At 45.1% G+C, this 27,214-nt stretch overlaps 1 protein-coding gene across 1 annotated transcript in view; it reads left to right on the plus strand.

Annotated features, from left to right (window-relative positions):
- Positions 1–27,214, plus strand: part of GOLT1B (golgi transport 1B) — a 237,096-nt gene that overhangs the window by 83,084 nt on the left and 126,798 nt on the right. Inside the window, exon 3 of the mRNA XM_078674069.1 lies at positions 18,590–18,768. Within this exon, the coding sequence (XP_078530195.1) occupies positions 18,590–18,768 (179 nt within the window). The remainder of the gene's footprint in view (positions 1–18,589; positions 18,769–27,214) is intronic.

Consider the following 27,214-nt stretch of genomic DNA (forward strand, 5'->3'; position numbering starts at 1 on the left):
TACCTCTTTTTTCCATCGGTCATTTCTCAACTGACATCATCTTGCTGTTTTTTTCTGAAACTTAGCGTTGTATATTCTACTCACTGACGCAAACTGTTTAGAAACTAGTCTGCGTTTGGCATCTTTGATCCAAAATCAAACAAGCAACTTGTGTTACAAAAAACCATGAAGTCACTAACAGCCGAACTGTCGAGAACACCGCCCCTTTAGAAAATGTTTCATTCTCAAGTCCATCATCACTCCTGCATTTGGAATAGAAAACTCAGATATAACTAGTGTTTCTACGTCACTGACGCATGTTAAAAGAGATGAGCACAAAATAAATACAATCCAAACAATTGTCATATTCACAATATGGCTATGTAAGTACAACATGTGTGGATAATCCTCCCGTCAATGTCCTTAATAGAATTGAAAATTCTAGATGGGATAGCTAGAATCTTTTTTTTTTTTATTGTACAGCAGGAGCTGAGGCATAGATTATACTTGTTTAAAGCTTACCACAATTTACTTTGTATTAAAATCTTTTAAATGTTTACTTAGTCCGCTGCCATCAAGGCCAGACTGGTCGTACTGGGTATCAGGCGATTCCCAGGCAGGATAGAAGGGTGAGTGGTCGCTTTTGTTAGTGGCGACCGGTTTTGTAGCAGTTTTAAAAGCAGTGCAGAGTTCCTTGTTTATTTAACAGTTTTTTGGCAACAATCAAAGGGCCAAGATAACTCTGGTAATTAATGTACCTGCTATAGAGATATCAAAGTTTTATCTAGTTGCAGTCTCGACTCATCTAAGTTATCACAGAGGGTTAACATGCCTGCTGCAAATAGTGTACTATGCAGATTACAGAACAGTATTTTATGTGCATAGCTAAGTGGTTTACCGATTTTGTCACAGAGATCCTTCTGTTGCTGTGCAATTCATAAATTACAATTGTAATTTAGGTTAGTAAGCTAAGTTTTTTTGTCCCAGTCTTTCATTATCCTAATTTTTCTAAAACGGTTTGTTTGGGTAGAAATAAATTCTTATTAGTAAAGTCAACCCTAACCACTGTGTTATGTTCTGAATCCTGAGTTTGTGCTTCCCCAAACCAGGCAAAATGACTATCAGTATGGATGACCTGTGAATCCTACGCCCTGTAGCCCCCTTTATCTAATGTAACATTTTCCATACACAGATTTACACACATGTAAAGAAAAATGTCCTACCTATCATAACGTAAAGTTTCAACTCTATTAAGGACTCGGAGACCAGGATTATGCTACCCTTACTTCATTTTTATTGCACAGCAGCCATGTTAACCAGGAACCACAAAGGTAAACAAAAAAAAGTTATTTCCCATAACCACCATGGAAGAAACTGAAGTACATAAAAAAATAAGTCCAATATCCAATCGGGGAGAGTCATGCCATTTAAGCCGTCTTGTCCCTTGCCCTCTTTTTAGGTTTCGCCTGGCGTCCGCTGCACAGCAGCGTTCGCGCAGGCGAAATCTTTTGAGAAGCAGTATGGGGCTTTGTCCCGCCTCTCTCTTCCATTGGCTAGCTCCATAAATGGAGGCTAGCCATTGGAAGAGATGGTTGTCAATCACTCTTTCCCCCGTCACGACGCGATTCAGGGGCGTTTCTGGGTCTTTTTTTAAGTCCCGCCCTCTCCTCTTCCCATTGGCTGGAATTTTACCTTCCAGCCAATGGGAAGGGGAGAGCACGAAAAACACGCCCCCGAATCCCAAAATGACCTTGTTTTTCTCGTTTCCCCTTCCTGATCTCTTTCCCGCTCTCTTTTTCCGCTTAACTTCAACGTAAAAAGTAAAGCACATTTCAGACGGTCCCTAAAGCACGGGAAGGCGAACCCTTGGTCTGTTCTATTGTTCCCGGCTTGGCTGCTTACCGCTGGGGTGGCTGCAAACGGCAAGGAGTCCCACGCCGGCCATTTTAGAGCACATCGTTTTTTTTTATTAAATAAGCTCAAAGAGCTTTCAAACAGATAACGAAAGTACAAAGCTAAATCATCACATATTAGTAAAGATATTGGTTTGAAATTAATTAGCAAGTATGTACAGCCTGCAAATATTTTGAAACCAAGATGCCTTTATTAAATTCGCTTGTGAAAATTATGATGTTTAAGAAAGTATTCCAACTCATAAAAAAGTGTGTATTTATAATTCAATTAATGAAGCTGTTACGAACATAAAGTTGAAAGTCGCTGATAAATTCGCTTGAGGTCGTTCTCTACAAGATGGCGTTCATTTGATTGGGAGCCACAGCTGACCAGACTTTACCACCCATTTCTGTCAGTGCGCAGTACCTCCGGCCTAGTGTAGGGGTCGCTGCCGGGCTCTTTCGCTCCCTCCCTCTCACACACACACACACAATCCCCTTCTGTCAGGCGAGCAGCAGCCGCCGCGGCCTCGCATATCCCGGGCTCTTTTTGTGTGTGTGAGTGTGTGTGCGTCCTGTAAGCGGGCGCAAGCGGCCGGTGTGTGATCGAATGTGGTAAGTGCGCCCGTGGAGGTGGCTGCGGTGTCCGTGCAATACATACACACATACACCTCCCCTGGATGTCTCCCGAAAGAACCGACAGAAAAACCCCTGAAAAATCAAATAAACTGGGAAATAAACACTGTATCTCCCTTGCCGAAGCTGGTGAGAGGCATGGAGTGGGGCGCGGGGCAGCCGGGTCCGTGTTTCCGTTGGCCCTGCTGAAGATCCCAGACCCCCACCCAGTTCAGCCCGCCGACGGCCCTGCTATCACCCCCCTCTTTAAATCCCAACTTTTCTTTGAAAAGAGACCACTCTCCGGACCCTTCTGTCCCAAACACGACGATGGGGACTCTGGTTCCCTAACCCGGCGAGAGGGGATTAAAAAAATTAATAAAAAGGGGGAAATATATATTGTTTTTAAAATCCCCAAAACCAAAAAGGATGGCAAACTCGACTGGGAAACCTCAAGAGGACCAGCGAAAGGGCAAGCTTTCCTGGACAAGCTGAGGCAGTTCCACCACAGCAGAGGGTGAGAAGACCCATTTAGCCATAAACCTATAAGACACGGGGGTGGTGGAGAGGTAGCTTTGCCAGGGGTCCGGTATCGCCGGCCTCATCTGTCGGATCTCTCTAACACTCTCTCTTTGTGCACAGGTCTCGGTTTCGAAAGCTGCCGGCTGTGGCGGGCAGGGAGCTGGACCTGTATGCTCTCTACACCCGGGTCACTACCCTGGGAGGCTTCTCTAAGGTGGGCGGGGGGCCGCGCGGCAAACTTCATTCTCCTCCTGTCAAACACTGTTTGGATTTCACCTCGCTGCTGCTCTGGACTGCGTCCGGGTAGAGAGGGGCGAATAAGGTCCTTTGCAGAGAGAGGCCTGAGGTGTCCCATGGCTTGCCAATATCGCTCCATGTACTATTCAAAAGCAGTCTAATTTGAGTTTACTGGCCTAGGCAATTGTCGATGTAGGTAGCTAGAAGGCTTGTGCAGTGTATAGCAAAGAAGGCCTTCATTCGGATACTGGGTAGCCCAGGGATGGCCTGTGTGTTCATAAGCCCTGCCCCGCCTTTGTGAAATCTCTCATTAGATCTTACTGCCCATCTCGCGACTTGAGATCCTCTCATCTTCATCTTTTGACTGTCCCCTCTTACAAGCTCTGTAGATCTGGAGGCCAGAGATTTGCATACCTGGCCCCCAAGCTTTGGAACTCTTTTCCTTTCCCTCTCAGAACTTCTAATTCTTTGACTCTTTTCCGTAAATCTTTAAAAACTTGGCTCTTCCCCCAATCTGGTTAGTCCCTCTGTCCCTCCCACTTCCTACCAGCGCCAGGAAACCCATGGTGTCAGTGCGCTCTACAAGCACCCCTTACAATACAATACAATACAATACAATACAAGTATACAAATGTACAATCTATTCCGTACTCACGGGTGCTGTCATTACCTGCCTTTGTTACTGTGAGTAATGTGTGGAAGGGAATGAATTTATGTGGATATTGTTGGGGGATGGGGTGGTAAAAGAATTTAAGATGACAAGCACCTGCCTGTATTTTGAGAGATGGGGCTGTTCCCACTGGTTACATGTGTTTGAATTGGTAGCCTAAGAAGTATGTAGCATTAAAAACCTTCTTAAAATTGTGAGTTGTAGAGAAGAGCATATTTGCATGCATGTTCCTCTTTGATACCACTATTTTAGTGCTTGGTTATATATTACTGACATGGCGTGTTCTTGCTAGGCAGTGAATTTGTTGCCCTATCATGTGTTTTGGAATTGCTACCCTTTGTACTGTGCTGTAAGGGAAGGCCTTCATGAGCATCAGGAGGGAGCTGCAAAAATCACTTGTTCAGCCGTACAACTCTTGTGAATATCTTGGTTGTGTACTTCTAGAATGGTCTAGTCTGGGTGAGGAAGACTGTCACCAAATACTAGTTTGTGTAGTTGTCTTAATATGTGCCTTCTGTAAGTGTTTTATGCGTTCCAATTGCTAGCCTGAGTAAGAAGTTGAATGGAAGGCTTTTTTTATGCTGAAGGAAAAGGCTTATGGAGAAGAGTATATTTATGTGTTTCTTTTATTCAAATTTGTTGCCTAGACGCTTTATCCAGTTCCTTGATGTCTCGAAATACTCAATTCCTACATTCTTTTTGATTTTATTGTACTACTGTCAGTCTTTACATGTTCTGGTATTGCTATCCTGAGTAATGCATAGTAGAGGGCCACAATGGGGATGGCTGGTAACCTGCTATAGAGATAACCATGTTTACATCAGCATAGCCCTTATTTATATGCTTTATCCATTAAATTGTTGACTGGATGCTCTTCATATAAATTGCTCAAACTGCCCGTAATATATTAATGATGCTGTCAGTATAGATTTTGGGGCAAGTGGTGCCAAGATTTGAACATGCACTGCTGTATTTCATTTTACTCGCTATCTACGGTTGGCAGTCAGAAGTGTGATTGTTGCTAGTATTTTCACGACTTTTGGACAGAGCACGTAATGTTTAGTAAGTAAGTGCCTTGTAGGTGCGGAGTCTTTGGAAATAACTTATTGTTACACATCCATGTTTTAGGTTTATACATTGTGTCCAGAGCTCAGTTCATATGAATCCCACAAGTAAAGGTGGTGTTGGTCAAGGAGGGCGCAGGGGAACATACTGTGTCCAGCCTTGCATTTTTTAATCCTTGTACTTCTTTTACTGTTGGTCGTGAACTTGTTATAGGTATGATGTTTTTGATATTTGTTGTTGTTGTGATCATGGCTTCTCTTAAGCAGGCAAGGCATTATAGGCATGGAGTCAATACAATAATACACTTCCAATGTATGTTTATTTTGCTACACTGCCCAATCAATACCTTTCTGTCCACTTTATACTTCATGCACTAATTCACAAGTGCAGTGCTTACGCTTACAAGAAACACAATAATGATGTTTGGGACAGAGAGAACAGCAGTATCTTGACAAACGTCCTTAATCTTTTTGTATGCGTAATCTGTATTTGCCTGTCCTGGTGCTGCCAATATTTGATTCTAGGCTTTGCTGTCTTGTGTAATGAAGGCAATGGAAGGAGGTTGGTAAAGTTTGTTAGTATTTGTTCGTATTTTTCCTAGGCGCATTGTCCTCGTCTTCATATCCCTTCATGTCTGGATATATTTTTGTGACCATATTCGAAAATAGCAAGGCCCCCTGGTGAATGCAATTCCTAGGGCAGGGTAATACACAATGAAAAGTAACTTCCCTTCATGTCTGGATATATTTTTGTGACCTCCAGTAGTCGAAAATGGCCCTCTAAGGGAACGGGACATGGTGGGAATCACTTACTGCTTTTGTGTGTTTCTTGTTATATATCTACTACTGCTGTGGTGCCTTTAACCTAAATCCACTTCTGTAGACATACCTTTTAGAATGGCTACTAGCTGAATCCAAAGAGCCCCCAGCTCTGTACTGCAGGGGCTGCAAGGCTCTGTGTGTGTGTGTGTGGCTGTGTGTGTGTGTGTGTCTCAGTGTGTGTGTGTGTCTGTCTCTGTGTGTGTGGCTGTGTGTTTCTGGCTCTGTGTGTCTGGCTGGCTGTGTGTGTGTGTGTGTGTGTGTGTGTGTCTGGCTCTCTGTATGTGTGGATGCAAATGCAATAGGTCTCGCATTTGCGAGAGATTAAGCTATTGGCATTGGAAATGACAATGCCATTCATTTATTTGTTTTCAAAACCAACACATAAATAAAAATGTTGTCATTTACAATGCCAATAGCTCTAACGTTTGCAAAGGCGAGACCGTTGCATTGTAAATGCTTGTTTTTTTTGCGACCAAACAGCTAGTGGAAGTTCCTCAGTTTTGTTTTGAAGAATCCATTCCTTCAATTTAGAGAGCATTGGTGAACCCGGGAAGCAGATCCCAAAGTCAACAACAACAAATGAAATTCTAGCGAGCAAATGTGCGAACCATGAAAATACACTAAAGTTGTACCAAAGAAAAAAGAACTGCGCACACTTGACTAGGAATCAAGTGAAAAGCATACCATACAGCAGAAATCATCTTAAAGATATCCAAAACACTTTACGTACGCTAATACGAGATCCAAGAACTCGGGTGGGCTATCACATATGTGAGGGTGGGTAATCCTCGCCTCAGGGTCCTTAATAGAATTGAAATTTCTGTTATGATAGCTAGGAAGTTTTTCATTTTATGGAAGGACCCAGAGGTGCGATTTATGCTAGTTCAAAGCTTGTCCACTACCAGAGCCACAATGGAGAAGACTGGTTTGAAATAATAAATTTTAAAGGTCGAAGCCAAAGACCAGTCTGCTACATTCAATATATCCTCCTATCGGGCTCCCAGAACAAAAGCATTGAAGGCCATTGCTCCCCAGTGCGCCCCAAACATCTTGGTGTCTATTCCCGCCTCCTGCATGATCCAGCGCACCCACCTTGCTATGGTCAGTGAGGAGACTGATCGGTAAATCTTTCTCAGAGCAACTAAAAGTTGCTTTTCCTGTGGGGCCGAAGCTCCACTGTCATACACTCCTATACTTTGAGACATCTGACAATGCACAGCTTTAGTACCTTTGAAAAAGGCAGGTATAAAAATACTCTGGAATTACATTTAGTACGTTTGATGAAAGGTAATTCCTTCCAGAGTGAAAAACCTTCCTGTGATGACTAGGGCTCTAATATCAGAAACCCTCCTACAGGTGATAAGGCACAGCAGAATAGGTAACTTAGCTCATAACTGCTTCCGGGAGAGGTATCTGTTACTTGGCCATGTGGATAGGAAATTTAACAACCTATTCAAGTCCTAGAAGAGAGCCAAATACCGTGAAGATGTTCACCCACTATTGCGTTTGCGACCACTACATAGCCTGCAGAAATCACAGATCTAAATGTATTCACTGATCTGTAGGCCATACCTCCTGCCGCTTAAGACGCCCTAAAATTCAGGATGTGAACAATGTCCGTCCCCTTGGGATCCTGACTCCATTGCAGACACCAACCCACCCATCGCGACCAGGTGGAACGGTACCTCTTAATGGTGCCCTCCGCCCAAGCCTGCGAGAGGAGGTCTGCTGTGTCTCTCGATAAGCCAGGGACTTGCCATCTTGCCCTGTATGCCGTACGCTGAAAGTTGCTGTTTGTGATCAGAGGTTGAGGATTCCCTGATGGATCGGCGAGATGTTGAGGCGACTTGGGTAGACTTGGGTAGACTGATTGGCGAATCCCAAGAAAGTTCCATCAGAACTGGAAACCACACTTGTGACTTCCACAGAGGGGTGATGAACTCCACATCCTCCTTCTACCTGCGCACTTTGGAGGTCAAGCGCATCATCATTGCAAATGGGGAAAAGGCATAACACGACAAGTCAATCGTGAAGGAACTCCAAATGGTGCAAAGGGACTGGAACATAAATGGAAGAATGTTCCACAGGCTGGAACCCCTGAGATGGCGAGAGTGCCAATTCGTAACTTGGTTGGACGAGCTTGGAAGATGTTCTGACGTCACCGAGACATGGTGTTTGAGGCAGTACTCCCAAAAGTCTTAAGTCAGTTTGGAGAGATTCCTCGACCCGGTGTCACCTAGATCGTTGATGTAGCGGGCCGCCGTCAAGTTGTCCATTTTTAGCAGGACGCACGACTGGACCCGGTCCCAGGTCTAACATTTGACTGCAAAGGAACTGGTCATAAATTCCAGGCAGTTGATGTTTAGGGATTGTTAGTCTTCGGACCAAACGCGGCCCGTGGTAAATTGACCTCAGCAAGACCCCCATCCGGAACCGCTGGCATCGGATTTGATGACAAGGTCTGGGTGGGAACTAAAAACGGTGCACCCATTCCACGCCTCCATGTGGGATAACCACCACCGAAGCTCTTCTGTGGCCTGCCCCGATAGGTGAATAAACTGGGAGTATGTGAGGCCCCGACTAAGGTGAGACAAATCCCAAGGACTGCAGGAGCTTTATTGCCATCTGAATGCCTTTGGACATTGATCCATCAACCACATGTCATCCAGGTATACAATCATGCATATACCGGACTTCCTCAAGCTCCGATGACCATTTTTGTAACCTTGGTGAAACACCAAGGGGCCGACGACACTCTGAAAGGTAGATAGGTGAACTCGAAAGTTTGTCCCCGCCATTGAAATTGGAGGAAACGCCCGTGCAGCGGTAAAATGAGCACCGTGAGGTAAGCGTCTTTGGGGTCAAACCAGACCATCCAGTCGTTGCGATAAAGCAGGTCTCTGAGGAGGTGAATGCCCTCCATCTTGAATTGGCGGTACACCAGCCACTTATTGAATTCTCTGAGATTTATCACAAGGTGTTGGCCACTGTCCTGCTTCAGGACCAAACATGGATTGCTTATAAAACCTGATGGATGGGGTTTGGTGTGACAAACTGCCCCTTTTGCCAGCAGCTCCTGGTCCTCCCGCTGGATCAGTGAGGCCTCCTACCCAGAGAATGTGATGGGAAGGGGGTAGGGTTGGTTGAAAGGGGGACCTTTAGAACTCTATATGGAACTTCTGAACTGTTTGAAGCACCCAGGAGCCTGACGTGAACATCCACCAATTGTCCAAGACGTGTGCCAGACAACCCCCCATGCAAATGCATTAGACAAAAGTGTTGCTAGACCTATCGGCAGCATTTGATAGTGTAGCATATTCCACCTTGTTAAATAGATTGTGCCATTTTAGCTTTCAGGGCACTGTGCTGACATGGATACAATCTTTTTTAGAAGCTCAAACTCAACATGTCTTCTTTCGCCCATTCTCATCTTCGCCTAAACCTTTGGTTCGTGCAGTGCCACAGGGCACTGCACTCAGTCCACTCGATTTAAACCTTTACTTGGCCCCTTTGCCGACCCTTATTGAGACCTGGGGAGTGAAGGTTGTTTCATATGCAGATGATGCACAACTTGTGTTTTCGTTTAGAGAATATTCAGAAGAAGCCTTTCTCAAATTCAAAGAGTGAATAAAAGGCATTGCCAAATGGATGGGAATCAACTTCTTGCAACTGAACGCGGACAAAACGGAGGTGCTTTTCTTAAGTCCGATTGCACCCCCTCCATCTAGTCTTTGGTGGCCTCATCAATTGAATCCGCCACCAACACCAGCCACTTCAGCTAGAAACTTGGGGATCATGTTTGACTGACCTTTCCTCCGCTACCCAAATTCGGCAGATCTCATCTTCCTGCTTTCTGAAGTTAAGATCCGTAGGGAAACTATTGCACCTCCTGCCAGTAAAGACCCGAAAGATCATAGTCCATGCACTTGTGACATCGCGATTACGCTAACAGCTTATGTCTGAGTCTACTGGCTTTCCTAACTCAAAAGACTCCAAATGATACAAAATGCGGCAGCCAGGTTGATTTAGTCATCCCATCACCCCCCCCATTTGAAGCAGCTTCATTGGCCTCCGGTTGCTAAGAAGGTTGAGATCAAAGCCCTGACATTGGCATTCAGAGCCATTAGTGGCAAAGGTCCACAATGCCTGAGAAATAGGCTTAGTCCATCCCACCAGGAGAGAGCCTTGAGATCTAATCACCTGCAACGCTTGCGCATCCAGCAAAATATTTTAAAATGTGGCTCTTTAATCAAGTATAGATGTGAGTGGTCAACCCTGTTCTTCAGTTTTGCTTTCTAGCGCCGGGACCCCTCTTCTGAGGTAGCCATGTGTTGTACAAATGACTTTGATTGATTGAAAAACTCACTGTGGGAATTTGCGTTAGCTCCTCCTCTGTGGGGACCGTTGCGCTGGCTTCTGTAGCACGATCGCCCTCTGGTGGGATAGAATCCCCCAAATCGAGCAGAGTCATGCTATTGCCCTCACTGTGAAGCTTGACCACTGTCCGTGGCAGAGTATTGAGCACGACCAGCCGCGCGCCCCATACCAAGGCCAGCCCCAGAGAAAACCTGTGCATTAAAGATACGTTTGGCTATGGACTGGACCTTGTCTAGTGAGTTGAATGTGGAAACAAACTTGATGAACTCCTTTTCAAATGGGCCCCCTTGCGCCACTTGTTCGGCCTCTGAGATAGCTAACTCCCCCAGCTAGTGTTGAATTTTTATCAATAAAGTCCTGAGCCTTTCAGTGGAGATGGCGCTGCGAGCTGTTCCCAAAAATGAGAGCCCATTGGACCCAACTGGAAAGCACATCAAGGGGAATAAGGGCATTGGAGGCCATGGCGTCCTCCAACATGTCAAAGATCTTCACGGGTGGGCCAGTGTCATTCAGGAGTTTCTCCTGGCACGACCGCCAGGAGCGGTCGATACCCTTCTTGGGGTCCTTGATATACATTGCCAGAAAGATGGCCATGCGTGTATCTATGCGTGGCGTAAGGGAACGGATCTCCTTAGCCATAGGCTTCTGTCGTCTGCTGGTGACATACTTGGACACCTTTTCACATGCGGGTCGACTACAAGGAGTGGGAGTGCATTAGGTTGTCAGGGTCAAGAACGTCTGACTGGGGTCCCGTAGGAACTCGCATGTGGACTATGAGGGGGTAAGAAGAAGGTCTCCAGGATCTAACCTGCTCAGGGTCCCATTCAGAACCAGTATGGGAATCGTCTGAGAAGGGAGAGGGGATGGAATTAGCCACGGTGTGGGGGGAGGAGGTAAAATCAGGGACATTGTCCAATATAGGGGCTGGGGCAGAATTAGCACCTGGAAACGTCTTCTTTAGTCTGTCAAATGTATCCAGGTCCACCCATGCGCCATGCTGATGTTTGTACAAGTTCTCAGCGTGGGAGGCGGAAGCCTGCTCCAGAGGTTCTGGGGCCAAAGGCCCTGGAAGTTCTTCCCTCGGAGCGAGGGGTTGTAGACACCGTTGCGCTATCTCTGATATTCTCTTCTCCAGAGGGGCTATCATGTCTGAGACCGCTTGAATGATGGAGGTGTCCACCGCGTCGCAGCAATCATCCATGACCGGGAAGTATTCCATGTCTTACTCCTCATAATACTTTCTGTATTCCTCAAAACTCCTGCTGTTACAGGTAGGTAGATGAGAAACGCAGTGGCCACCCACCAGTTAAGAGTAATTAATGGGAAGAGGTGAAAAAAACCCTAGAAAACTTCAGCTGCTTGCAGATAAACCTGTCAGTGATAATAATGCTGATAGTCACCTATGGGCATCAGACTAAATCAGTCTATAGAATGGGGATATGTGTAAATATATATGGGTTCCTCGAGGGACTGGGACCGTCACTAGGCCCCTCAGTATAGGGCTAGGCAGACAACGCCCTTAAATAGTTAAACCGAAATGTACGATGTACACTAACTGCCTTGGCAGTCTGCCATGATAACAAGGAGACACTGCTCCAAGAAGGTCTTACCCCGCCAGGTGTCCAGGCTCCAGGCGGAAGAGGTTGTGCAACTTGCTGCGGGCAGTGGCAAGCAGCGAAATGGGAAACTGACGTGCGTTCCGCTCCTCGGCAGTTGTCTGGGATAGAGCGTTGCAAAACAATTCGCCCTTAGTGGCCGGAAGACTGCCGCGCACTGAGGCCCTGCAACCCCCCCTGCCAAGGGGAAACACAAACAAAGAGCAGCCGCGAAGGAGTGGGCCAGTGTTTCCACAGCCTCTTGCAACCGAGGTGAAAACCACCTCCCTGGAGAAGAAAAACCATCAAATAACATTTACAGGCAAAACTGAATGGAGATAAGTCGTTACAAATGTTAAATACATCCAAGCATAATCCTGACAGAAAAAAGCAAAATGGACCGGAGTACTTCACTCAACTGGCACGGCTGCGAGCAGCGAAGAAAAAGGGCAACTGACAAGAGACAAGACTGCTTATACAGCATGACACTTCTTGAATGGATACTTGACTGATTTTTAATTAACTTCAGTTTCTTCCTTGTTGCTTATGGGAGATGACGTTTTTTGTTTACTGTTCTGGTTACTGGTTAACATGGCTGCTGTGCCATAAAAATGAAGAAAGGACAGCATAATCCTCACCTCTGGGTCCTGCCATAGAATGTATTGTCTCTGTATGTTTGTGTGATGTACAATGCTCCAACACCCTACACTGGTATGACAGGTGTTATAAATCAAATGAAATACATGTGAGGGAGGAGCTATGGAGAGATGAGAGGCAGTGATAGTGAGGGAATTATTGAAGAACCCCAATAGAGATTGCCCTATCCTGGTGCACTGTAAGATAATTATTTACAATGCTTTTAACAAGCATTTGCAGTGCAATAGGTCTAGCATTTACACGAGTTTTAGCAATTGCATTGTAAATGACCATGCCTTTTTATTTATGTTTTAAAAACGAAAACAAAAAAAAGGCATTGTTATTTGCAATGTCAATAGCTCAAACTCGCGTAAATCAGAGACCTATTGCATTGCAAATGCTTGTTTAGGTATCTGTCCTCCTAGGGAAGTGATGGTATTGAGGGAAGTGGAAATGCACAAATCTACTACCTTTGACTTTAGATATTCAAACATAGGACAGCCCATTTTTTTGAGTTAAGTGTACTCCAAGGTCTGAACATCACTACTTGTTTCTGGGCGATACGGTTAATGCCAATTGTAGCTAGAACAGTAAACAAGCCGGAAAGGACACTGAAGGCCTGAAAGAAATATATAGAAAAATATTAATTCAAAAACATTAACCATTGCATGGATCCATAGAGACGGTGCAAGAGTAAAACAGAGAACGACAAGTACAATCACAAAGTGCAAGAGACTTCTCAAATTGTGAGAGAGGACATATACATAAAATAAACACACAGACACTAAGAGGCCATGCAGTGGGAGAAGAAGAGATAGCCAGTGATTGCGTACTGCAAGAGACACCCAAGGAGGCTCACAAAATATCCCACAGGAGACGGTGCATTGGTGAGAATGAGAGACAGACAATGGCAATTACAAACAGCAATAGATAGCACAACATGTGAGAGAGAAACACACACTATGATCCACACACCCCAAGAGAATAGACAGGGCGAGACACAAGAGTCATCGTGGATAGCTAAAGGCTGAAAGAGAGACATCCACACACAGGAAACAGATCCGGTCTGAAAGAGACATTAACAGATGTGGGATTTAAACAAGACACAGGCCATAGGGCCATAGACGCGAACTTGAAAGAGACAGTGCTCAGGTCTTCACTGACGGGTCCCTCATTGTATTCATAACGCATGAGAAGATCCGAACTTAAGAATACACATTCTGCAGGCAATAGAATAAAGGTCGCAACACTCACCCTAACAAATGTCATACGGTTATGGGGACATCCCCGAGCAGGATGCGTGGAGTATTCTGTGTGGTCAGATTAGGTGTGCAGCAGCTGTGATGACTGCATTCAAATAGGCTCAAAAACAAAAGGCAAAGACCGGTGATGGCCCGTTGCCGTTAAATGACATGGCCCCGCTGATGACGCAATTGGCTCGGTTCAGTTGTGGAAATAGTAGACGGAGACTCGTATTAAAATAGTAAGAGAACGAAAAAAAAGATACCAAAGTGGAGATTGTCCTGATATGCCGAGGGGCATAGGAAATAACGAAACATACTGAATAAATAAGAAATAGTCAAAACGTCTGGCACAGATGAAAAATTGTTACTGGGGGAAAAATAACCGTGAGCTACATGAAAAAGATGGTAAACAGGAGAAGAGATCTAATTTCACAGGAGGCATGATGGCAAGAGCTGTGTATAGATAGTAATAACCGCGAGCTACCAAGGGGTATCTAGACTGGCAAGAGGGCAATGCGTGCCAGGGATATAAATCGTGTAAATGTGACAAAGGGTAGAATTATATATTAGAGTGACAGTTGCCAAGAAGTAACTAGACGGGCAAGAGAGCAAAAAGTACCAGTGCTCATATAAAACGTTACTGAGGTCAAAAGGTTAAAGGGCAGGGACCTGTAAAAAGGGACAGAGATGGTAATGTCGGAGGACAATGAGGCAAGACTGGGATGGATTTCCGTATGATGTCACCTAAAAGGTTAACCCTATGGTGTCCCATAAGTCAGAAAGCTGTGGTGAGAGTATGTCAATGACACAGGGTATGGTAAACCATGCAAAGGAAGCTGATCGCTGCAGCAGACGCAAACAAGCATTGGCCGTGCGGCCGTCAAAGTGACAGTGATCACGGGCTGTAAGGGTGCCCGCGAGCAATGCACTTAATGAGCCATGAGGAGAGAGGAAAGCCAGATGGTGCCTCTGTTTGTAACTGTGCGCGTAACCGCACGCTCTAGGCCACACAAAAAGCTGTGGTCGGCTTTTTAAAGCCCACTCACTAAATGTCTTGCCATAGCAGCACATGCGCTGGCTCAGGCGAGACCTAAAACGAGTACAATTAACTCTACAGTGAATAATGTGTTCTAGAATGCCCCATTTTCCCCCAAATTTTCTTGGGGGTGGGAGGGCCCTCCTCAAGGCCCCCTTGTAGTGGTCAGGCTCGCTGGCTTGCAGTTCACCATTTGGGGCTAGTTTGACAAAATTTGCCAGGGCTGCTTCAGGTTCCCTGTCCGGCCCTGACTGCTATTATAATGTCCTCCATCTTAGAACCCAAAGAATAAACTTTTGATTCCATAGCACTTCTCATTGATTGTGGCCAAAATCAGAAAACATCAATCCCAGCTTCTGACAAAATTCATTGAACCAACCTGGCCAGGGTTGCCGAGGTCAGTGGTCTATGATGTTTTTGAAGGGCAATGAATACTTGACCCATAGAGTCCAGTCTTAACTCCTAGTAGCACTATTTAAGCATTGTACCACTTACAACCACTTACAACTTATGGTTGTTATGAAAGGCTGTGTAAGAGATGCCTCACAAACATGTCTTTGAATTTAGAAATACTAAATGAACTCTGTCTGGAGAAAATACTCTACCTGTCAAATCTAGGTCCTGCACCTTAGAAACCCTTCAACAAGAAATGAAACACAATAACATTGTCGATTTCAAGGACATTTGTTTCCTGGTTAAATCAGTACTGTTTGGTCTCCTCTCAAGGAACCTTAACACCACGGTTACATGCCATTATATATGGTATCTGAGTTTGAGGGGATTACAGAGTCTAATTCCCCTAATCAATTTCTGTACCTAGAGGATGTTTACCCACATGCTTAAACAGCAAAATTATTTTCTGACCTGTAAGCCAGGCCATCTGTTTCCTACTGTTACATAAAATTCACTACTCGATTCAATTCAGCCCCTTAGACTATCGCTTGTGAATATTGGATGACCATACCTCTTGGGTGTAAAACTCTGCATGCTGCAAAATTCCCCGCATTCTCCAGTGTCCCCCTAAACCCTGCAGGCCATGACAGTGAGCTCACCTTCAGGAAGACAAGGATCAAGAGCATAAGGAGGCAAGATATCTCCAAAAGAATTAGAAACCAGGGTTGCGCTCTCTGAATCAGAACCACCAGATCCAAGTCTGCTTTCTGATTTATCACTTGATATCTGATTTGCCATGAGATCCAACCTCCAACTGAAGAAAATTCCCAGCTGCCTGTTCAACCTGGCAGTAAATAGGTCTATTGCACACCGACCCTGCTGGAAATTTGCCCTTTCTACAGGGTCACCCCGGAATAATTTGCGTTTTGCTGAACCCTATCTTTGCTGCCTGTTGAACTCTGCACTTTTTCCAGTTTAGTGGTAAAGTGCTTGTGTTCTTCCTTTAAACATGATGAAATTGGTATACACCTGATTGGTTTGTTTAAATATAAGTCCTTAGTATATGTTATTAACCCCTTCCGTGCCCCAGTCGGCCGACGGGAGCGCTCCCTCCCTAGTGCTGCGAACGGCCTACGGCTGTCGCAGCCGCCCACTCAATAGAACGCCCACCCCGCGGCGGAATTGCCGCTGCGGTTAAGGTGTTAAATGCTACCAGAGGACTGCAGCACTCATTGTGACATCCACTGCAGTGACACTCTAAAGCATGTCTCTAGGTTCACCCAGTAGCCTAGCTGTGCAGGTTATGATTGCAGATTCGACCTATCAAAATAACCCCTTTTTGACAGGCCTAAACCTTCCATATAAATAATTATATGTCAACTTTAAGTAGGCCTTATTGCCCATAGGCCAGGGTGCATGGTATTTAAATGTAGCACATGTAAAGGTTTATTGTTCCACATGTCCTTCCAGTGAAAATGCCCCAAAGCTATTTTCACAGTAGCAGGGTCGTCTGCTCTATTGAAGAGTATACTCCAGCCCCTGTAAGCTTACTCTGCATTTTGCTCTCTCCCTTCTGCCAACCAATAATTTGCAGTTCAATGGCCGGAATAAGGACACAACTTGTCCCCAGGATATGGACAAAAGGCCTTGGATGTGGGCAGGTGTTATTCCCTTCATAGGAAGGCTTGTGGCCTGGGACCAATGACTTAATTAATTTCAAGGAGACGGATGTAGCTAAAACCCAGGCTTGAATCCTTCTTTTGTCCCTGCAGCCAGACCGGCATATTGGGCCTCTTGACGTCACAGTGTGAGATCCTGCTAGATTGTCAAGACCTGCGTTGACAGGTCTGCTGGGATTTTTCATTAGACATTGGGGTTGCACTTCAAAGGAGAAAAACAGAATGCAAAAACAAATTGTGTATCCACTGTCTGGTTGCTTCATGCTCAGCTTTGTACTACCAGATGTCCATCTCTGAGTTTCTTGATTGTACAGGTACTGTACACAACTGCAGTTTGTTGTTGGATGTGGGAAGACATTAGGATTACCCTAGTGCACTGCCCGCTGGCACACTGCCAGCCTTCAGAACCCAAATTTAGCATAGCCCAAGATTTGTACAATCTTGAAAATGCCCAAAGTGATTCTTTTTTAGCCACGGGAACCTTTACCCTGATGGTTAGGGCTTTCGCAAGGGTCATTCCCACCCGCTATTTTGTGGCAGGCTTAAATGTGGTATCTCCAGGCACCCACTTCAGATCACTATAGGACCTGTGGGAGATCAGAAGAAGACTAAATCTGCTGTCTGAAACCTGAGAAGAGCCTAGTAGACCGAGACATGGGCTCCAAGCGTCATAAGACTTACGACCTGTTGAAGCTGCAGGGACACAACAAGCTACAAGAGGTGTTTTCCTTCAACTGCCTACTTGAGTAGGGGAAACTAGACTGGACCCTCTTTTTGGCCTCTGCCTGCCACCCTGTGAGTCTCCAAGGGCCTCCCCTGAGGTCCTGGGGGCTTTAGAAATGTACTTTGTGGTGGATTGGAACCTAAAAGACTAAAGTCAGAAGGTAGAATCTATTATCAGGATGAACCTGTTTAATGTATGCTGATAGCACGGGTCCCCCTAGGTCCTTTTCTATTGTGACCACTGACTATCATTGGCACTTTCTGCTTCTTGGCACTATATCTTCTTAACATTAACAAAATCCATCTCTGTGGTTCCCCTTATTGGATTTTTGTCACTTTGTGTTATTTTGTTTATTGCATTTTACTCCATTGTTCGAATTAGTTTTTGGGACTTTGTTTTGCATTTCGACTTTTGTTGCTGTTTTAGTACTACATAAATACTTTTCGCATTCCCTCCAAGTTAAGCCTTTCTACCCTGTGCCATAGCTACCAGGGGGGTTCAGGTCAGGTTTATTTAACGGCTAATGTGATTCGACCTGACCAGGATTGTGATTAATATTTGAGGTGGGTACATGCCCCCTCAACTAATAACCCAATTTCTTACATACCCAAACACTTTTGAAAAAAACAGAATACGTGAGGGTGTAGCTTCCAATCGTTGTTATCCCTCAAGTGCTTGGAATTTCAAACCGGAATGTTATTCCATCGACCGGGAATGCATTGTGCTATCACCAAAATCCGTTGTTGATGACAAGAATGCAAAAGTCCTTGGCTATTTCCGCTAACATCCGGGATCTTGTACCGCCCAACTTTTCAACTTAGCATACTGCGGAGATATTGGCTAGCTGTCCAAAGAATGCAACATTTTGCCTTCTAACGCAATAAGATCTTGATGGCAGACGAAACAGCTATGAGTTCTAAATAATTTATATGAAGCTCCTATTCATCGTATAGTTATTGTTGGTGAAATCATTTTATTTAGACGAATATGTTTTTTCACTGCTACACATTTACATTTATATTTTTACCACTACTTGATGTGATTAGGATTTGTTTAAATGCTTTATATTTAAATTGTTGAGAGAACATCTTTTTCTCTTTCCAGGTTTTGTTTGTGGCTGGCTTGGCATTTGTGATCGGTTTAGAAAGAACATATAGATTTTTCTTCCAGAAACACAAAATGAAAGCAACCGGCTTCTTTCTTGGTGGCGTATGTGTAGTTCTAATTGGCTGGCCTTTAGTAGGCATGGTCCTTGAAATTTATGGATTTTTTCTCCTATTCAGGTAAGACCTGTTATGTAATGCTTGTGAATAATGAATATAATAACAATTGTATGTTTTTTTTCATAAAAAATCGTAAAGCTATTGTATGAGGGTACTAGGGGTACTCTTGCCTAGAGCCACTAAATATATGCCTACCTTGCATGAGAATGTATTTCAGAGCACCAGTCAAATTAAAGGCTGTTCCGATGACAGAAACGTGTGCATACAAATTTTGGAAATGCATCGATTCCACAGTAAAATGGCTTACTCTTTACATCAGGGCACGTGGCCTTTGTACAGCGTAGAGTATCGTCTAGGAGAGTTGGAATTTGTGGGTAAATCGACATTCATAAAGATGTTGCCCTCAACTAGTTATAACTTTTTAATATGGTCAATCCTGCGGGTGGCGTCGTGTAGTTTTGGTCAACTTTGCTCCTCGCTGATAGTGACAGCTGAAACCGCACATTGGCGTCACCCAAGTGCACGGACATCAGTTTGATTCTTTCTGTGCCTTCGTACATGGATTTGGAGCAGGGTCCTTCTGTCTTTTTGACAGTCAATTAACTTTTTTGTAAATTGACTAATCCAGTGTGCAAGAAAAAATGTTCCCTCCTAAAGCTGCAGAGTTAAAGCCTTGTAGAACTGTTGCAAACAAATGTCTGTGGCAGAACTTGACAAAGTCTACCTCTGGTGTCTGGGTACGGGCCGTGACTAAGTTGTGCAGGGGTTGTGCCCTGATGAGCTGAGGGAGATCCGCAACTTGAGTCAATCTGTATGTCTCCAAACATCGGAGGAAGTCATGTAAGGCCCGTTCTCGCTCAAAGTCGAGGACTCATCTCCTTTCTGCTGTTGGGGTCGGTCCCATGACAAGTTCTCCGGCAGCTGTTCCTGATGCCCCTTGAATTTAGGGGTTCATCTGCAACACCACTACAGATTGAGGTGTTCAAAGGGGCATCCCTCTGGCATGCCTTAAGGCCCCACAGATCAGTGCAGGCCTCCATTCGGGTTACTGCCAGCGGGTCTGCCCTCGGCACCATCTGTGCCTCCTGATCCCACTTCAGGTTTAGTTATGTGCCTAACTAAACGCCTGGCACCCTGATCCATGCCAGTTCCTACTTCGTTGATGCTGTCAACAGCCGCTGGAGGAGGACATCACTCCTATTGTTGTCTCATTCGGACCGGAATCCGTTCTAATTCGTCTGACTGAATTCTGCCATAGATCCGACACCCCAGACCCAAAACTTTTGACCTATGACAAAACAGTACACTTGACAAGGAGTTGCCCTCCAGGGCACAATCCACCTTTTGGATCATGCTCTTGCCCACCTGTTAACTAAAAGGTGGCACGTCCTCACAGACCCCCTCTGTGACCTGCTTTTCTTGTACTGCTCCCCACCCCTGAGAACCTGCTCGTACAGGCCTCCATCAGCAGGGTTAACCCTAATTCTTTCCTGGCTGTCTGTTCCGAACTGAGGGTCAAAGTGTACTGAAGGATTGGGAAGAGAATGTTTTCTACCGCTATCCTCAGTCTTCGTTCTGTCAATGCCAGGCGCTTGCTAAGCAGGTCTCCCATGCTTTATGACAGTTGCTGAAATCTTAAACTGAACAGCAGTACTGGAAGAATTTAGTGCTAACGTGTTGCCGACAATTCAAATTGGCCACAGTGCAGCCAATTACATCATCACGTCAAGCCTTATTAATGTGCCCTTTCAATGTGCCTTTTCATGGATCTCCCGTCTTCAGCAAGAAAGCCAACTTCATCTTTGAGCACTTTAGAGGAAGTAGAGCTACTGTGGGCTCTCTGTCTTACCACACCCGCATAACAGGACCACCGTAATTTCACCCTTTTGAGGCATCACTGTTGGTTATAGACAGTGTCAAGGCCCACTACACAAACAGGCACCCCACTCCTTTCGGGTCAGGGTAAGGATCCAAGAGACCGCGCCAGGGCCTGCAGGGACAGCAAATAACCAGTCCTCGGCTTCTCCAGCAGTAGATTCCAAGCCGCTTTAGTTTGCCCTTAGCAGCACACAACCCCCATGTGGGGGTACAGGATCAGACATTTTCTCCACCTGTGGCAAACTATTAGATCCAACTGGTGGGTCCTGCAGCTAGTACAGTGGGGCTATTCCCTGTCATTCCTTTTGTCCCTTTGCATATCCCACTCTCATCGGAGTAAGTTTCAAAGGACCATTTGTCTATTTTACTGCAGTACTTTCAAGCGGCTCTTTTGGACAAAGGAGCCATAGTGAGAGGGTACTGTTGTCTGAGATCTGAACTAGGTGCTACTCCTGATATTTCCTTGTGCCTCAAAAGGGCAAGGGCTTCTGTTCCATTGTAGACATTCAACCACTTAATTTCTTCCTCCAGAAGGACATATTCACGATGCTCATGCTGGCCCAGATTCTATCTGCCCTGGTTCCTGGAGACTGAATGGTGATGTTGGACCTACGCGATGGCTATTTCCAGATCACTGTAGTGCAGACCCACAGAAGCTACCATAACATAACATGTATTTGTAAAGTGCACGTCCATCCAGAAGGCTATCTTGTGCTGAATAACAGCTGTTTATTGTTACCCAACTCAAAGGATAAAAGGCTGAGTGGACCTGCCAGGATTTGCACCTGTGACCATGAGATTGAACACAGGCCTCTACAGTGGGTGCATTAATCCATTAAGCCACCAGAACCGGCATCTGTGCCAGTGGTACAAGATGGGCCAGTAGCATTTTCAGTTTGCCATGCTCCTTTTCGACCTCACCAGTGCCCCTCAATTGTTGGTAGAAGTGATTACAGTGTTTGTAGTGCACCTTCAGAGGTCAGGGGGACCAGTCTTCCTGTACCTTGACAACTGGCTGTTGAAGGCGGGCTCACTGAAGTTAGTCATGGACCACCTCTAGATGATGAAGAACTAACATCGTTGGGCTCACGGTCAACCTGCTAATGTCACACTTGACTCCTCCACAGAGGCTCCCTTTCATCAGAGCCATCCTATTTACTGTGCGCTTCCAGGCCTTCTTTCCAGGTCAATGAGTCCCAGGTATTTGGGCTATGATCCTGATGTTTCAGCCTCTGTCCTCCAACTCAGTGAGAATGACTGAGGTGGCTTCTTCGTCTGGCCTCCTGTATCCTGCTTGTCGACCATGCTAGATAGGACATGCAGGCTTTGCAGTGAGATCTAAAGTCTCAGTGGGCTCAGCACCAGAGGAACCTGTCACACTCCATTCAAAAGATTTGCAGCGGTGGCTACTCAACCACAGTTGGACCAGCAGCAGACCATTCTTTGTACCTCACTTAGAGCTGATGGTGGTGACTGATGCGTTACTGGTGGGTTTGGAATGGTCATCTGGGAGAGGTGGAGATCAGAGGACTCTGATCTCCGATGGAGACCTCGCTCCACATCAACTTGCTGGGGTTGTGGGTCATTCGCATGGTGTTGGAAGTTTTCCAACTGTCCAGGAAGGGGAGGCTGGTTCAGGTCCTCACGGACAACACCACCGCCATATGGTATAGCAACAAGAAGCGCGGGTTGGGATCCTGAGCTCTGTGCAAGGAGGATCTGTATCTCGGGAACTGTCTGGATTCTCAGAGGATCTCCCAGATAGTACGGCGGGGATCTCAATATGCCAGAGGAGATGGCGTAGGGCATCTTTCAGCTATGAGGAGAACCCTGGCTCAATCTCATTGCCACTGCTGAGAATTCTAAGTGTCAATACTTTTGCACATTGGAATTCCCAAGAAGGCTTTCTCTCGATGACAGGTTGCTTTTAAAAAGGAGCACAGACTCCTTTCTGCCTTTCTGCCACCACTTCTCCCACCCTGAATTCTGAAGTTCAGGAACAACTGGGTCCAAATCATCCTAGTGACTCCGGAAGGAGTGTGTTCCTCAGAACCTCTAAGCATGAGCATCTGTCCTCTGAACAGTCTGCCACATGAGGAGGATCTGCCGCAGCAGCAAGGCAAGATCTGCACAATCTAATCAGTTGACTTCATTCGATCTATCTTCTGAGTTAGTGGATATCATCTTGGTGGGCAGGAGACCTTCCTCAAAAATGTGTTGATGCCGGATGGTGGGACATGTTTGTTTGGTGTGGCAGCCGTAAAATGGAACAGTTGCAGGCCAAAACATTGGAAGCATTACAGTTTGTCTTTGGCCCAGCAAGGACTTGCAGTGGGCACTATTTAAGGGTTACCTGTCTGCACTTTCAGCCTTTTGCGGCTACCAGACCTGCCATCTTTGTTCAAATCACCTATTGTGAAATATGTCCTTCAACATTTGCTCCACATTTTTCCCCAACAGCGCTTTGTGATACCTCAGTGGACCTTAATCGGGTCCTTACTTTCCTTATGTGCATCCTGTTAAACTGTAAGACAGTTGAATCCTTTATCACCTTTCCCTAAAGGCAGTTTCCTCATTACAATCCCTTTAGCTCATTGTGCGAGTGAGCTTCAATCTCTTTCAGTACAGTTTTCCTACGCCGCCTTCTTTCAGGAAAAAAATTGGTGCCAAAGAAAAGAGCAGCCTTTTTACTGAAGGTTGTTACTCCATTTGACACTGACCAGTCCACCACGCTCCTAATGTTCTTTGCTCTGCCTCACCCCTCACAAGAGGACGAGAGACTCCATCGTTTGGACCCCAAAAGAGCACTAAGCTTTTTCAATGATTACTCCAAAGCCATTGAGTGGACAATAAGCTCTTTGTGGAGTTATCTGGATCAAAGAAAGGCAAGGCATTGCAGAACAAGACACTTTCCAGGTTGATAGTCATCTGCATCAAGATCTGCTATGCCTTGTCCAAAATACACCCGATGAGGGATTTAGGGCTCACTCCACCAGAGCCAAGTCTGCTACTACTGCACTGGCACACGGAGTGCCTGTCCTACATATTTGCCAACTTGCAATGTGGGCATCATTGCACACGTACCCCAAAAAACTACTGCCTTTACAGCCAATCCAACGAGAAGGGCATTTAGTCCATTTGCTATTGTAGGAGTTTTTAGTCTGAGCCCTTTCAAAGGACCAACACCACCACAGGAGATACTGCTTTGATATCTATTCTTAAGGTGAGGAATCTACTATTAGAAGTAGCCATCAGAAGAACAAGTTACTTACCTTTGGTAATGCTCTTTCTGGAGGAAACTCTTTCTAACTGCAGATTGTTCATCTCACTTCCACCGGTGGTTCTGTAGAATGGACTCCTTTCCAACTAAAAATGTCTCAGTATAGAGACCTTCACACTGGCATGAGCAATTGGTTTTTAATCTCCGTAACTAAGGGCACTAATGGTGTTCAGAAAGAAACAGATGTCAGCACACTTGGGTGGTTCCTATATGAGATTCCAGCAGAGTCGATTTGGGGCTGCACAACGCCACCTACCGGCACACACAAGCTATGGGGATCCTCTAAAGGTGAGGATTCTGTGGTCAGATAGAGTAACCACCAGAAAGAGCGTTACAGAAGTTAAGTAACTTACTCTTTATACTGATGTCTCAGTTAGGGAGGATTGTCTGCCCTCATCCTTTTAAAACAGCAAGAATATTGTTACACTCCTTGACGCTAACTGTCTTGCTTCAGAGACTACTTTTAATCCCTCTACACCTCTGTGGTATTGATTCTGTATCTATCAGTGTTTTTGTAAGATGAAAGACGGGAGCTCTACTTCATGGATCCTCATTGATCTTGTAAGTCTTTGTAATCTCCACTTTTTCTTTCCCTGCATATCAGAGGTTGTAACAGAAGTGCCATTTTGATCAGCTCCACAGCAAATCGTGATATTTAACACCACCTTCAATGTGACATACAGTAATTGGTCCACTATTATCATTAACATAGAATTCATGTAAATTTTGCCTTATAAGGTTAGTTTCTTCTCTTCTTACTAACTCTCTTCTTCACCATTCTGAGCCTTCCTGAAGCCTTGACACCACCTATTCCGTCTATTTAAAAAAATCAATAGCTGTTAGACGAGGTGACTGTTAAAAACCAGCACCGACAAAGCCAATAGGTTCCCAACTTTTTGACAAATTATCCTTGCCAGTGCCATGTTGCATCGGCCGAAAAAGGAAAAAAAAATGATGCAACAAATAGGTGTTATGACACGCCCACTTCTGGCAGCTGTGTCATTCAATGGGCATGCGCATGTGTGATGATGAATGTGCACACGTGTGATAATGAATGCAAGAGCATGCTCACTATACAGGTGCAATTTTTTTTAATGTAATTACTGATCCATGATTGAGTATCTTATTTGGATCAGTTAAGTAACAAAAAAAAGAAATTGTAGTTGCGCAAAAGAGCTTTTTACACTGTGGAATAAATGACAGCTACTTCTCTGAGGGAAGGTGAGTAGTTGGGCAGAAGCAACAAGGAGTGGGTGGTGGTTAGAAATTGGGTTTCTGGTTGGCAAAGCTATGCACCCTGTCCAAGCAGTAGTCACAATCCTAGTCCGGGTGAGCTAGATACACACTAAAAGTTAACCAGTGCTCACCCTCTGTTAGCTTGGCACAGAGAAGTCAGGCTAATCTAAGGAGGCAATGTGTAATGTATTTGTGCAAAACACACTACACCATAAAAAGAATCCATACAGGTTTAGAAAAAAAAGAATATATTCTGAACAAAACAGACCCAAACTACAAACATACAATGTATAGAAGTTGAGATATTGAATTTTAAAGGAATAAATGCAGTAAAGTGATTAGAAGCAATTAGCGCTAGAAAGCTTACCTTAGGTCATGCTGGACCCGGACAAAATCCAAGTTCGTTCGGGCCGGCCTTGTGGAAGCGCAGGCTGGCTACAGGACCCACGCAGGGCCCGGTGAATAAAGTACTTTTTCCTGGTCACAGACTGCGAGATGCATCTATTTTCTCACATAATGAAGGCGATTTGTCTGTTCCGAAGACGGGTGTCTGAGTCAAGAGGGGTCGAGCGTTGCGCTGGATTCTGCCACGCAAATGAGGAGATGTTTCGATCTCACCAAGCTGCAGCAGCGGCGATACGCTGCCCGATGTATCGGTATCTGGAAGCAAAGCATTGATTCTAAGGCGGTGCACCGATTTTACTTCCGCAACCCGATTGATGCGCCTGTTCTGTTCCACACAGACAGGAGATGCATCAAAATCCGTGTTCCTAGGATCTGGGCCACTTCCAGTGAGCCAGGAACAGGGGTAGAGATTTTGATATCCCTGAGTCTCAAGCAAACAGGAGGCAAGCCAACAAGCCCTGGTAGATCTGGAGTGAAGGCAGAGTCCAGCTCTATTTCAACAGTCTGAGAGCAGTAGGCAGCAGGGCACAAAACAGAAAAGCAGGCCTTCGAGATCAGCAACCCAGTTGAGTTAAAAGAAGCAAAGCATTTCTTCTGGCAGAGCTTTAGTTACAAGTCCACTAGTGTCTGATTTTAGGCGTCGGAGACCTAGTACTTACACTCAAAAGTGCCTTTGATGTGGGGGTGCCCTCAAAGTACCCTCTGAAGTGCACAAGTATCCCTTTCAACCCAGTCCCATCTGCCAGCCAATCTGTGTGGCATAATCATTTCTCTGTGGGAGCAGGACACCTCCTATTCAAGTGAAGTGTTAGCCCCTCCCTTCCATCCTGGGAAAGGCAAAGCCATTTGAATGCAGATTTATTTGGATGAGTACTCAATACACATCAATCCTTCTTGTGGTGTGGCTGTTTAGAGGGAATGCAAAATGTAGAAGCTGCCACCCATCCCAAATGTGTATTGGAGCCAGGGTACCAGGCACACAGCAGTAAGTGCAAAGAAACGGCCACTTTCTGAAAGAGGCTTTTTTAAACACTAATGTTAAATCCAACTTCATTGGTGAGGTGGACTTATCATTACAATTCCAAAGAAATGAAACATGAAAAAGCTAATCCTCTCTGTACAGGAATTGCAGCTTAAAAGTGTATAAAGGAATTCCCAATGCTAACCTATGAGAGGAGCAGGACTCACTTTAGTGAAAAAACAAAATGGGCGTTTGTCACTACCAAGACATGCAAAATATAAAAGCAAAAGTCCTACCTTTTACGTACATAGCACTGCCCTTAGGGTTACTTAGGGCCTACCCTAAGGGTGTCTTTTATGTAATAAAAGGGGAGTTTAAGGCCTGGCAAGTAGTTTTAAAGGCCAAGTCGGAGTGGCATTGAACTGCACAAATGGTGCCACAGTGGTAGTCCTGGGACAAGTTTGAAAGTCTACTTCTCAGGGTGGCAGAATCAGGGCTGCAGACCCAATAGTAGCATTTAATTTACAGGCCTAGAGGAATTTTATCTGGACCAGCTGCATTTTCTAGGGCCTTTAACTGTAAGGCTAGTAAAACTTATTCTATTGTGATCTCTTTTTCCAACTCCTGCCTAATTTCTTCGCCTACCTTAGGTTGATTCCCCCACGCTATTTCATTTTCGTTGAGTAAATAGGATCAAGATTATCTTGCTGGTATAGATCTTGATAAAACCTTTCAAATACCTTGAT

The sequence above is a fragment of the Lissotriton helveticus genome, chromosome 1_1, assembly GCF_964261635.1.
Source record: "Lissotriton helveticus chromosome 1_1, aLisHel1.1, whole genome shotgun sequence".
Classification (NCBI taxonomy): Eukaryota; Metazoa; Chordata; class Amphibia; order Caudata; family Salamandridae; genus Lissotriton; species Lissotriton helveticus.